This window comes from Crinia signifera, chromosome 1 (genome assembly GCF_055691185.1).
Source record: "Crinia signifera chromosome 1, ASM5569118v1, whole genome shotgun sequence".
In the NCBI taxonomy this organism is placed as follows: Eukaryota; Metazoa; Chordata; class Amphibia; order Anura; family Myobatrachidae; genus Crinia; species Crinia signifera.
In genome coordinates this window covers 206,408,850-206,423,420 of record NC_139217.1, presented here as the reverse complement: position 1 = coordinate 206,423,420, position 14,571 = coordinate 206,408,850, and the positions used below count along the sequence as shown (strand labels likewise).

Genomic DNA, 14,571 nt, shown 5'->3' with positions numbered 1-14,571 from the left:
AAAGCTAACTAACAAACAAGAGGCGAGAACTACCCTGCCCTACGGAGGAGGGTGCCAGTGGATAGCACTCTAAGGTGGAACCCCCTAGGCAAATGCTGTTGCCAACGGGTGTAACAATACACAATAGCTGATCCAACAACCAAAACTGACAGGTGTAACAATACACAAGATGGACCCAATAAGAAATGCTGACAGGTGTAACAATGCACAGTATGCTGACACAATACTGAAAATGCTGACGGGTGTAACAATACACAATTCATGGAGCACTGGTGTGCGGCTAAGTTTGGAATGGAGAAGTTCTCCAAATCATTCGCTATTGAGAGAGCACACAGAGTCCCTTTCAGAAGTCCCCCCCCTGGGGCACCGCCTCGTACCCTAATAATAAAACTGCTAAATTTCCAAGACCGGGATGCCATTCTTCGACTGGCAAGGAACCTAGAGTCATTAGAGCATGAAGGGGCGAGAATTTCCATCTTTCCCGACCTGGCAATAGAAGTCCAGAAAAGCAGGGCAAAGTTTTTGGACATTAAAAAACAGTTGCGAAACCGAGGAGTAAAGTACTCAATGCTCTACCCAGCAAAATTGCGGATGATCTTTGATGGTCAGACCTTCCTCTTCCAGACGCCCAATGAAGCCGCCAAATGGGTGGATAAGTGGGCATCAGGGGATACCCAGATGACAACAGAACAATAAATAATAGTGTCAACTAAAGTTCAGGGAGCAGGCCGCACGTTGGTGGCCTTAGTGTGTAAAGCTTCCAGGGGATAGTGGGTTATTGGTTATGGGGATAGGTATACCGGAGGGTGAGGGGTATACAGGGAGGGGGGAGGAGGGGGGGGGATTGTTATATGTATAATTGTTTGTATTTGTGGGTCTTGAAGGTCCTAACGCAGAGGTCATGGAATTAATGGAAATATTTATATGGAGTTTGCAATGGGGCAACTCGCTTCTAATAGAATATGTGCTATTTACTGTTGCTATTTGTATTAATGGGATCCGATGATATATATCAAATGAATGGCTGGGATGGTTAGGTTACTCTTTTGGAACGTAAGAGGAATTAATGATAGGATAAAGAGAACTTTGGTGCTGAACCAAATTAAAAAGTCAAAAGCAGATATTATATGTCTTGCAGAGACCCACCTGGTGGGTAATAAGGTGAAATCATTAAACAAAATATGGGTGGGGACGAGTTACCACTCATCATTCACATCTAACTCCAGAGGAGTCTCAATTTTATTTAGGAAATCCCTGCCATTCATTTGTAAAAGGATCAAAATTGATTCAGTTGGGAGATACATCTTTATGGAATGTGTTATCGGCGTATTTCATGTTTATCTTTTGACGATCTATATCCCACCTCCTTTCTCATTCGATGTGTTGAAAGAGGCATTGGAATTTATTTCCCTTTCCCCAGACCTACCAGTGTTATGTGTGGGAGATTTTAATAATGTTTTGAATATCGATTGCGATAGATGGAGCAGCGGGAAGAAGGTGGCGAAAAGGGGCAATATGGGCTTAGGAAAATTTATAAATGACTTGGGATGGGTGGATGCTTGGCGGGAGAGAAATCCATATGCTAAGCAGTTCTCTGCTATACCCCTCAGTTTCAATCATTTTCTCGGATCGATATGATATGGGTAACAAGGAAATTAATGTCGAAGGTTGGGGGGGTGGAGTATAAAGCAAGAGGGGTGTCAGATCATTCCCCTCTGGTATTGGACCTCTTGGATGAGGAAGACAGAGGGAATCGATTCTGGAGGTTCGATGCCAGAAGGTTAAATGACCTGGGAAGTGAGGATACCTTTTGCAGAGGTTTGCGGGAATTTTGGGCCATAAATAAAGGAACCACTACGAACGGTTATGTCTGGGAGGCTTTAAAGGCACATATTAGGGGCACGTTAAAAAAACGGTTAACAGATCAGAAAAGAAATAGTAACAATAAAATATTGGAATTAGAGAGAGAGTGTCTGGAGATGGAGGAAATATACGTGCACAATAATACAGAACAAAATAAAATAAACTGGACAGAGGCCAAAAAAAAATGGGTAGAACTATTAGAATCAGTAAATGCAAAATATCTCCAGTATAGTTCCTTGTCAAATTACGCTAGCGCAGACAAATCGGGATCCTTTTTGGCTTATTTAGCTCAAGCTGATAGCCCATCCAATGTAATTAAGAAGAAGAAATTAGGGCCTTCCTAGGGAAAATAGATATACCTAGCCTACCAGTAATTGGTAAAAAAGAGTTAGAAGCACCAATAACCTTGCATGAAATAAAAGAGGCCATATTGGACCTTCCTAATGGTAAATCCCCAGGCCTGGACGGCCTACCGGGGGAGATATACAAAAAATACCTAGACATTATAGCACCCATTTTTTTGGAGATCTTAAATTCGAGTTTTCTAGAGAATAGCCTTCCAAGATCGATGCTTGAAACCAAGATCGTAGTTCTTCTCAAAGCAGGGAAAAATTCAGAGGCAATGGAATCTTATAGGCCGATATCTTTGATATCAGTAGAAGCAAAAATACTGGCTAAAATCCTGGCTAAAAGATTAAATAAGTTAATAAGCTCAAATTATACATGAGGACCAATCCAGCTTCATGCCAGGGAAAGATACATCTGTGAATCTGAAAAAGGTCTTTATTCATCTACAGGCCCCACATACAGACGACCACTGCCCGGTAATTGTATCGTTAGATGCAACTAAGGCCTTCGATGTGGTGGAGTGGCCGTTTCTATGGGGGGTCTTGGAGAGAGTTGGTATAGGACCTAACTTCATCAAATGGGTGCAATTGCTATATCAGAGGCCAGAAGCCAGAATATCAATAAACAACTACATAGCCAATCCATTCACAATAAGTAGAGGCACTAGACAGGGGTGCCCCCTTTCGCCCAGTTTGTTTGCCCTGGTGATAGAGCCGCTGGCTTGTCTAATACGGAGTTATTTGGCCAATGAAGGATTTAGACGTGGGGGCGGTAGGGATGTACTGGCATTATATGCGGACGACGTGTTATTATTTTTGAAGGATGGATGTAGGGGAGTTCCAATGGCCTTAAATATAATAGAAGAATTTGGGAAATTCTCAGGTTTTCAGGTAAACTGGGGGAAGTCCAGTATTTTGCCTTTGCGCCCTGGGGACGCAGATATTAGATCACCACTCAAAGTAGTGAACTCCTTTAGGTACTTGGGAATATGGATTACACCCGATCCTAAGGACTTTGAGGAGTTAAATTTACGCCCACTGGTACAAGATTTGGGGGATAGGATAAAGCGATGGAGTAAACTCCCGTTAACAAGTATGGGTAGGGTTAACCTACTTAAAATGATTGCCCTCCCAAAATTTCTTTACGTTTTCCAGCAATCTCCCCATTATATATCTAGTGATTTTTTTAGGAAGGTCAATAGCATGATGGGATCATTTATTTGGAAAAACCAACGTCCAAAAATTAACTTTTCAAATATGACAAGGAAAAAGGGAGATGGTGGAATGGCATTGCCAGACCTCAAATTGTATTACCTTGCCTGTCAAATAAGATCATTGGCCGATTGGTTTATAGATAACACGATTGGAGAAGGGCTGAAAGATCTGGTCCGATACAGCGGCGGGGGACTATCCCCAATACAAAGATTGGTAATAGGGGGAAAGGTAGATCAGAGTTTCACGATGGTGAACCAAGCAATTAAAGTGTGGCGAGACGTGAATAAATTGTATAACTTTAGGGAAATAGATATAGACTACCCCTTAATTAAGGAGATTAATTTGGAAGGGGCGGAGACATCACAAATATTAAAGTTCTGGGATAGAGTGGGTATTAGATCCCTAAGTCAGGTATATGAGAGGAATGAAATTAAACAGTTTGAACAGCTGAAAGGGGAGTTCTCCTTATCCTCCGCACATATATTTAGATATTTACAGCTGAAAAACGTACTTCAGACCCAGAATGGGGGTAGATCTTTAGAATTTGGGGAGTCACCGGTAAAAGCAATTTTGGCAGGTGGGGATAGGTCAAGGAAAATTTCCAGGATATATAATATACTATTACAAAATAAACATGAGGATGGCTTGAGGAGCCTAAAAATTAAATGGGAAGGAGATCTGGGGGAAATAGGTCAGGAAGAATGGGATTCCACTCTAGTATCACTCTCAAAAGCAACCAACTCTATTAAAACACAGCAGATACAATTATTTATTTTGCACAGGTCATACTTCTCCACTGGGAGGCTTCTGAAATTTGGTGCCCTCAAGGAAGATGTGTGTCCTAAATGTAATATAGCACCGGGTACGTTTTTTTCACTTAATTTGGAACTGTAGGGTTATACAGGAATTTTGGGTGGGAGTGATAGAGATCCTGGTGGATCTAGGAATTACAGAACAGGCTCTCACGCCTGGTGGGTGTTTATTGAATATGTTTGATGGAATAGGTATTGATAAATACACTAAATTATTTATAATTAATATGTGTTCCTTGGCTAAGGTGATTATAGCGAGGAAATGGTTGTCAAAAATAGGCCCAGGGTGCGATGAGTGGAGAGCACTAGTTAATTACACGTTCAATCATGAAAGACACGTTTACACAAGTAGGAAAAGTTTATGGAAATTTAATAAGATATGGCACAAGTGGATAATTTATACAGAAAACACAATTTAGTCACTAAAGAATAGAAAGAATTGAATTCAGAAAAAGAGTGGGGTAGGAAATGACCATTTCTCCAAGTGAATAGGGTAAAATAGGGAGTATAAACAACTAGAGAGGTTACATAGAAGAGAGATGGAGTATTTTTGGGGGCGAGATACCCATGTAGATAAGGGGGAAGAACTTTAGATATTTCCGTGATTATGTGATTGGTATTAAGAACTAGGACCTGTATTGTTGTTTGTTGAGCATATAGAAAAACAGTACCGTTTCATGGTCGAGGCACGGCCAATTCTATGCTCAGGAAGATGGGCAATACTATATGTTATGAAAGGGCTGATGCGGACCACCTGATTCTAGGCATATGCTCAATGTCTCATTTGTATTGTTTGTCTTGTATATGTTTGGTATTGTATGTGTATATGTATTTTATGTATATATTTATATGTATTTTGTATTATGTCTTTTTTATATGCAAATAAAAAAAATCAAGTTAAAAAAAAAAAAAAAAAAAATACACAAGATGGACCCAATAAGTAATGCTGACAGGTGTAACAATACACAGTATGTTGACACAATAATGAAATAATAAGTAAGGAGACAGAGAGTGGGAATCTCCCAACTTATCTGAAAACGGAGGGGTCTGCAACCAGAAGAAGACAAGGATCCTGGAGGCAGCTAGGACTAGGCCACTGGGGACAGGAACAAACGCTGTGCAGGAGCCTGGAACCGGGAACACTCGAGACACCAAATCAAGAACTATAGCCGGCGTCTGAGTGCACCGGTCATGCAGTTTAAATAGCGCGCCAGAGCGCTACCCTGACACTGCGTGCGGCGTCATGCACACCCCTTCCTTCCTGCGGCCGCCAGGCGTCCCCCGTCGCCTTGGCAACCGCTGCGGCAGGGGAGGAAGGGGTTGTCTCCAAGTTGCCAGGCGCTCGTCTCCGTCCGCCGGAAGTATCCGGCTGATGACGCGACGGCGTCCCTGTAACCTGGCAACCGCCGGGACCTCAGTGGAGACTGCCGGGCGAGCGCAGGCGCTGCCCGTGCAGCTCCTAACATGCAGTCTGGACCCCATAGTTTGCACATCACAGGGTACGTTTGCCTAGCATCTGCCGTTTAATGCAGTTCTTCTTTCTCACCTAGCTCTTGCTCACTCTTTCCTATTTCCTCCCATTCCATTCTTCCTACCATCCCTCCCAACTCTTCCATTAATAACCCCCCCCCCCCCCCCCTTGTTCCCCTTCTTCTCCTTTATCTTAACCATTCACTCCCTATGCCTCATTCTTTGCAGTACTAAATATTGGGCATGTCAGACCGGATTGCGTGACAAATTTGTTCTCAAAATGGATAAAACCATGCTGCACTGCAGGTGGGGCAGAGGTAGCATATGCAGCGAGAGTTAGATTTGGGTGGGGTGTGTTGAACTGAAATCTAATTTGCGGTGTAAAAATAAAGCAGCCAGTATTTACTCTGCACAGAAACAAAATAACACCCTTAAAGCTAACTCTGCACATGTTACATTTGCCTCACCTGGAGTGCACATGGCTTTGCCCATTTTGAGAACAAACTTTCCCTGCAATCGGGTCTGAATTAGGCCCAATATTCTTTGGAAGAGTGGTTATTAGGCTTTGTTACTGCTGACTATTTTACTTTGAAATAAATTGATTTAAAATGTGTGGGAGCTGCTCTGTTAAGTTCTGACTGACAGGGTTTCAAACTTTTTGCATATTTATTATTTCATCACATTATTAAATAAGTAATTATTGTGCTTCAAAATGTGTGTGTGTGTATATATATATATATATATATATATATATATATATATATATATATATATATATATATATATATAAAATCATGTTTTAGGGGGCCATTTATAAATAATTGCATTTGCAATGTGATCCATGTACGGAAATAGCGCTCAAGATCGCAGAATGTGACCATATCGGGTGATTGTCTCAACAGGTACTGTATGTGCAAGGACTCCTGAAAGATGCCCAACCATGCAATGTTATAATTGCACATCCAGGGCTTCTGCACATGCTCAGAGGTTTGACCCCAATGCTCAGGGGCCATTTCTAGGGAAGTGTTCCTAGGGAACTACTTCATGTGAAGTATAACCCATAGGCTACAACAAGCTTCCATAATGTGCAGATTGTGGTATCTGCTGGGGGGGGGGCAATATCGGAAATGCTTTGCAACCTATGCAGGGGATGCAGTACAGGAAGCAATGGAGAGATCGCAGCTGATATTGGAGAGATCTGTTGTGGTCCCTCTTTCCTAAATTGCAGGGTGTTATTGTTTGATGAATGAGTCCCTAAGTTCATATTCTTTGAGTTTGTAATAAGTAGTTTTCACCTAAAATTCAGCGAAACGTGATTGCACAAAGTGTGCTCACACTTTTACTTACAACTTTACAGTATGTAAAAATGGTATACGCAGCCATACTCAGCTCTGAGTGGCAGGGAAACGTAATTGTTTTGAATTTAGTTTTGAACCTTTTTTATTTTAGCATGCATTACATAACCATTTAATTACTATTGTGGGGTGTATTCAATGCGGCCGGCGAGGGAGTTAATTGGTGGGGATCGCTGAAAACAAGCGATTCTCACCATTTAACCCCCACGCTGGCCGCTCACCCTAGTCAAAGTTTCGGGGCTGACACAGGACGTATTCCCCCAAACAGCGAGGCTCGCGGCTAATGCAGGGAGCAAGTTAATTTTTTATACAAAAAGAAATCACTAGCCAACAGTGAAAATGCTTCTGAAACAAAAATAGTAATTTCTAGTTTATTCGAGCATGGGAAAGACGAATATGGCATTTAAAATGCTGAGTTAGCTCTATGTTCTGAGATAGAACCATATTTCATTAAATGCTAGAGAATTTGAGGGATTTTCAAAAAAATACTAGGGATTGTTTTTATTTAAATAAATTGTAGGTTGCCAATGCTTAGTACAGGTATCCTGAGTTATTGTCAGCCATATTTTGTTACTCAATATATATGTTACTCAAAATTCATTTTCTCAATTCTCATCTGGACTTCTTTGCTATGAATTGTGGTGCAGTAAGTGATGAGCATGGTGAGAGATTCCACCAAGATATTTCAACTATGGAACAAAAATATCAGGGTAAATGGGACGTTTCCATGCTTGCAGACTACTGTTGGACGGTGACAAGTGATGCTCCAGGACAAACGATAAGCAAAACGAAGTCGCACTCATAAATAGGTAGTCATACGAAATAGCAAGGCATGTTATCTTATTTACTGCTAATTTACCTGTACATAGATTGAATTAAAACAATTGCTACTTCTGTTGTGTACAGATATCATATTAATATAATGTTGGTTTTTACTACAGAAGTACATGTATCGCAAGTAGTGTATCTAAAAAACTAGAGCTAATAAACAAATTCTAAGGTCATATTCGGTTTTCCTGACCCAAATTTAGTAAAAAAAAATGACTATTTTTGTAAAAGAAGCAAATAAAAAGTTGTTTTTTGTTGTCTAGTGTAATCAGTCCCAAGCCTTAACAAAGATATGGTGTCATATCAAAATGCCTTGGCAGAAGAGGAGAGATCTAACCTGCAGTGACCATCTAGCATTACCGGTTCTGCAGCATATGGCCACTCACCGCACCTCCAGTTACGGTGTTTTACCACTTCCATCCCAGTTGGTTTTGACTTGCTCCTATAATTTTGTGAATAAAACTGAAAGAGATTCTCTCTTCCTTTCGCATACCAGATGCCTGGAACATCATATTATGAAGATTTTTTTATGTCAAGCAAAAGATTCCATTATGCACAGTACAGTATATTCACTAGTGAGTGTGGTATGCATTTATCTTTGAGGGATCTGTGTGGGGGATCATACCATTTTGATCAATACAAGGTGTGACCTGGATGCATGTAAAGATACCTTTACGCACCTATCTTTTCGCCTATCAGTGGGAGTTTGTCTGCTGATTCTGTTATCAGACCATCTAGATATTGTTGCTTTTATTTCTTTTATATCCCCCCCCCCCCCCCCCCCCAAAAAAAAACCCCACTTGTATGTGGTGGACCTTAATTGGACCAAGAAACATTGGTGTATCCAGTTCTCCATAGTCATTTGCCCATTTCACTTGGTAAGTTACTTATTTAAACTGAGGGCCAGGAGACAATACAGTACAATTCACCATTAGTTAATGTGATAAGGTAAATAATACAAACTCAGAGTTATTTGTCAGATCTTACATATAGACGCAGCAACTCTTTTCCAAACATTTACCTGCCATTTGATCAGGACACTAGGCTACTAATGTATTTTTTAGTGAAATGTGTCCTAAAGTTTTTTTACAATAGATTGCTAATTTATTTTTATTGGGATTAAAATGTTTTTCAGCATTTTAAATGATGGATGCAGAGCATACATACTTGTAGTGCAGTCAGAGCCGGCCTTAGGCATAGGCAAACTAGGCAATTGCCTAGGGCATTTGGAATGCCTAGGGGCACCAGCAGCTTCTGCTGATTAAAATGATATGCAGCACGCCTATATTCTGTGTGTGAGTGATGCTGTATCTGCATATTAAATAGTGTAATTATGGAAATCACTGTAACATAGCATTCGTATGCAGGTACAGCCATAGTCGCACACAGAATATAGGCATGCCACATATCATTTTAATCATCGGAAGCTCCTTGTGTGTCTTGGTCACATAACCATGAAAATAAGACAAATTTTCAGCAAAAAAGGCACCCAACGTTAGCAGAACTAGCCAGGAGCTGCATGGCATATTGAGGCAAGATGTATGAGGAAACATCTGTATCCAAGCAGAGGCAGAGGTCACAGTGTTAGCGGCTGTGCGAGTGCTGTCTGTGAGTGGGTTGGTTGTGCAATAGTGTTCGGCATATGTGTAAGGGGCATTATGTGTGTCATGTATAAATGAATTAATAATGTGCGACATATGTGTAACAGGCATTATGTGTGTCATGTGTATAAGGACATTAATAATGTGCAACATATGTGTAATGGGCATTATGTGTGTCATGTGTATAAGGGCATTAATAATGTGCAACATATGTGTAAGGGGCATTATGTGTGTCATTATGTGTATGAAGGGCATTAATAAAGGTTGGCACAATGTGTAAGGGGCATTATGGTTATAAGGACATTAATAATATGTGTCATGTGTAAGGGGCATTACTGTGTGGTAATATCAGGGGTGCCGAGAGAAAGGGGTAGGTGGTATAAATTACCCAGGCCAAAGTCTGATGGAAGGGCCCAGTAGGGGCCCCGGGCCCCCTCCCCTTATGTGACAGCAGCAGCTGCAGCTCTTTTCCTCTGCCCAGCACGCACTGCTTTGTGCTGGGTTGCAGTGTGGCCATGGAGGTGCTTAAAATACAATATTTTCTCAGGATTTTTTTCTAAGGGTATAATGTGAATAATGTGAGGAGTAATGTACATAAGGTAAAGTGGTACTACTGTGTGATGTTACGTGAATAAGGGACACCATCGCATGATATAATGTGAATAAAGTTGCACTACTGTGTGGCATAATTTGAATTGCGGGTACTATTGTGTGGCCATGCCCCTTCCCAGCAAGAACACACCCCTGTTTGGGCTGTGCACCGAATGTGTGCGCTGTTTCTATTTAAAATATTGCGGGTAGGAGCACCAAAATGATGACTGCTATAATGAGGGTTGATGGTGCTGGGAAAGCGGAGCAGGGTCAGAGGTGGAACTAGTGGCGGTGCTAGGGGGCACCAGCCAAAATCTTGCCTAGGGCGTCATTTAGGCTAGGGCCGGCTCTGAGTGCAGTAGCCACGTTATAAAACACGTGGCTTTGGTAGTGAGTGTTTATGTATGGTATATCAGCATATACACTATGGAGAAGGGCCAAATTACAGCAGAAACAACTGAGGGGAACGGACAGTAAATAGTTATGGTCGATGGAGCATCATGTTTAAATGAATGTATTCATTGTTAGGGCATGGCAACATCTACAATAAAAGCATTATCACATACTTTATATGAGTGTGGCAAGTAGGAAAGCCAAACCACAGCATATATACCAATTAAACATATTATTGAACTTTTTCTTCATTATGGGGGGAATTTACTAAAGGAAATTTGTAAAAAAAAAGTATAAAAATAGGTGTATTTGTATCCAGAAATACACTTATTTTTGACATTTACTATCCCGAAAATATGGCAATTCATATTCGTATCAATACGAATACGAATTGACATATTTTCGGGATAGTAAATGTCAAAAATAAGTGTATTTCTGGATAAAAATACACCTATTTTTTACAAATTTCCTTTAGTAAATTTCCCCCTATGTGTCTTCTTGTGCATTAAAAGGCTCCAGCCATCATTTAATATTTTTGGGCAGTCTGTGCAAACAATAGACATATCCACCTTACTGTGCCTTACAACAGTAGATTTGTGTTTAAATGTTTTCCCGCACTCAGCACAGGTATAAGGCCTCTCCCCCGAATGAACACGTTGATGTCTAAAGGCCCCCATACATTAGGCCGACTTGTCCTTAGGACAAGTCGGACCCACTTCTCCTGTGAGTCACCCGGCAGCTCCCCGGGAGGCTCACATACAATTTGGCACTTGATGAGCCAGTTTTTACATGTGATAAATCGCTTGCGATTTATCACATGTAAAACAAATGGGGAGCTGCAGGGCGGTGAGGAGCAGTGGGGCGGGCAGCGGCAGTAGTTGGGGCGGGCAGCGGCAGTAGTTGGGGCGGACGGCGGCAGTAGTGGGGGCGGGCAGCAGCAGTAGTGGGGGCGGGCGGCGGCAGTAGTGGGGGCGGGCGGCGGCTCACAAATGAGCTCTCAGCCAATCACAGTACGGCCGGTCATTTGACAGGTATTTTAAAAATCTAATAGCCGCCACTGTGCGTCCCGTCCCGCAGCGGCAGCGCTGCTATTTGTTATCACAGCATGCCGGCCAGGTCAGTGTGTCTGCCCGCCGTGCTCCCCCGCCCCCCGGTGTCTGCATGCATATGCCTGACAGGTGGGCAGGCATATGCATAGCATACAGGGAGGTCGGATGATCTTATGTGCTGACCGTCCGACCTCCCTGATCCGGTCCGATGCGCACGGGACCGCGCATCGGATCGGATCATATATCACACACCTGCGATTTTGGGGCGATTTCATCCGGTTATTGGCCCAAAGTGCCGAAATCGGATGAAATCGTCCCAAAATTGTATAGTGTATGGGGGCCTTAACCAATGCGGAGTTGCCACTGAAACTTTTTCCGCACTCCGAACATGTAAATAATTTCTCATCTGTGTGGATTTTCTGGTGTCTCCCGAGGCTGGTTTCATCTGTGTAACATTTTCCACACTCGGGGCACACACAGGGTCTTTCTTTGACATGAGTTTTATGATGCTGTAAAAGTGCGGAGCTTTGGGTAAAGCGTTTGCCGCACTCTGTACAAACAAATGGCCTTTCTCCTGTATGAACCCTTTGATGAGTAACCAGGTTGGAGTTGCTGCTAAAGCTTTTTCCACACATACTGCACATATATGGCTTCTCTTTTGTATGGACTCTAAAATGCGCTCGAAGCTGTGTGCTGCAGGAAAAACTCTTCCAGCACACAGTGCAATGCCACGATTTTTCTCCTGTGTGAACTTTCCTGTGCTTTACCAGGTTTGAACTGCTGCCAAAATGTTTGCCACATTCTCTGCAGCAGTAGGGCCTTTCACTTGTGTGGATCCTCGTGTGAGTGATAAGATGTGCGTTCTGTGTAAAGGTTTTCCCACATTCTGAGCAAGTGTAGGGTTTAACTTCTGCGTGAACTCTCAGGTGCCTAAAAAGACTGAAGCTTTGTGTAAAGCATTTTCCGCATTCACTACATATGTAAGACCTTTCTCCAGTGTGAGTTCTCAGATGCACAATGTAGTTTGGCTTTCTGTTAAATTGTTTCGCACAATGCTCACAAGAAAACTTAGCCTGATCCTTAGTGCATGTATTTGTTGTATCAGAGTTTTCATTCACAGCCTTTCCTATGCGAGAGAGCTTCCTGTGCGGTAACTCCTTTGGAGAATCATTTTCTGTCTTTCTGCAGTGTCTCTTTGGCTTGGAATTTACTGTATTGCCTTCTTTGTCATTCTTAGTTTTACTACTTGAATTTTTCATGGTTAAATTGGGAAGCTGGATGTTTACGTACCGATCACTGGGTCATCTGTTAAAAAGTTAATGACACATTAGCTTAGGAGAAACTGTACACATTATTTCTATCTTGTTTGATATCCAAATTGTCTTACTAGTTTTATATTCTATGAAAGCTCACTGAAGAAAGAACACTTGCAATGCAGTAGTTGTAAACATTAAATATACCAAAAATCTGAAAAACAGTACAGTAACTGTGAGTAATGTGGAAGAATAACCAACACATGTGCATCAGTGCCCCTCAGTAGAAATCTACCATCCCCATAGCATACCTCCCAACACTCACGATTTCAGCGGGACAGTCCCGATTACCGGGTCCTGTCCCGCTGTCCCACCCGCGGCCGGAGGTGTCCCGCTGCGGGGGGGGATGCCAGTTGGGAGCCCCCCAATTTGACAGAATTGCACAGTGTCTATTCCCGGCTGAAAATGGGGACACGGCTCATTTGCATAAGCCGCGCCCCTCATTTACACAAGCCGCGCCCCTCATTTACACAAGCCGCGCCCCTCATTTACACAAGCCGTGCCCCCTTTTTGGACGCTCGTGCAGCCTATTTCTGCAGCTACAAAGTTGGGAGGTATGCCATAGGGGTATGGGTTGTTAGGTTGACAATCAAAAGGTCGACCACTATTAGTAGACAATCAACAGGTCGACACATCAAAAAGGTTGACACCATTAAGTTGACATGACCAAGAGGTCGACAAGCAAATTGTCAACATGAAGGTTAACACAAGCTTTTTTGGTGTCTATGTCGACATGGACACTGTTGTAGTGTACGCCATCCCATCGTATGGCTCGTATTCTCCCTCCATGCCCACTGGGATGGTCAAGTATGAACAAGTCTGTTTAAAAAAAAAAAAAAATGATAAACTCATGAATCACACGGGACAGACTCAGGGGTAGGTGCTTTCTCCCCCCTGGGCAACCAGTTATGTAGGGTACACACCAGGACGACCCGCTCACGATGCACATCGTGAGCGGGTCGTCAGTGTCTCGTCCGACCCGCTAACGGTGACGCGGGGGGGCACGACCCGCTCACGATGTGCACCGTGAGCGGGTCCGATCCGATGGCGACCCGCACCCGGCTGTATGGTCGTCATTGAGATCCTACCTGCAGCAGGTAGGATCTCAGTAACGACCGACCGACCCGCGGGACCGCACATCGGATCGGTATCGGTCCACACCAGGTCAGAAAAGGGCCCAATCAGCACACAATCTACATCCAATTGATCGGAATTGGATCTAGATTGTGGGGATCGGGCCCTAGTCGTCCTGGTGTGTACCCAGCATAAGAGCACTTCCAATGCCACTCTTCTGCCTTTATGCCAGCCTTAATATGCTAATAGCAGTCCCCAAAACCCATGCAAGTACCAATGTTTTTTTAATTCTGCATGTCACACTCACAGTGCTACTTAGCCAGTAGGCAGACCCAGTCAAGTCCACTGCCCCATACATTCTGTGATACCCCTTTCACACCAGAAAATGCAGGGACCCACCCGAGAATATGGCCCAGGGATCATGCCTGGCCATTCCTGGGTTGGCCCCTTTCACACCAGAAAAGTCCCTGCATTTTCTGGTGTGTGAAGGGAAAAGGAATGAGGCAGGGAGGAAGCGTGCTCGTGGCAGGGAGTACTCACCCCTGTCGCTGGACCTCGGTACAGGCCGGGGATCCACACAGACGGCAGGCGCAGATGACAGGTCAGACGGTGGGTGCAGATGATGCAGCTCTCCGGGGGCAGTGAGAGCACAGGAGAGCT

At 43.1% G+C, this 14,571-nt stretch overlaps 1 protein-coding gene across 1 annotated transcript; it reads right to left on the bottom strand.

The window, feature by feature from the left end:
• Nucleotides 1-10,915: 10,915 nt before the first annotated feature.
• Nucleotides 10,916-12,823, bottom strand: LOC146067858 (uncharacterized). The gene has a single exon (XM_083179206.1). The coding sequence runs from the start codon at nucleotides 12,781-12,783 to the stop codon at nucleotides 11,593-11,595; it is 1,191 nt and encodes a 396-aa protein (XP_083035332.1). The 5' UTR covers nucleotides 12,784-12,823; the 3' UTR covers nucleotides 10,916-11,592.
• Nucleotides 12,824-14,571: the final 1,748 nt, after the last annotated feature.

Excerpts from the sequence above, each read along its gene's own strand:
- LOC146067858 (XM_083179206.1), bottom strand. The coding sequence starts at position 12,783 with ATGAAAAATTCAAGTAGTAAAACTAAGAATGACAAAGAAGGCAATACA.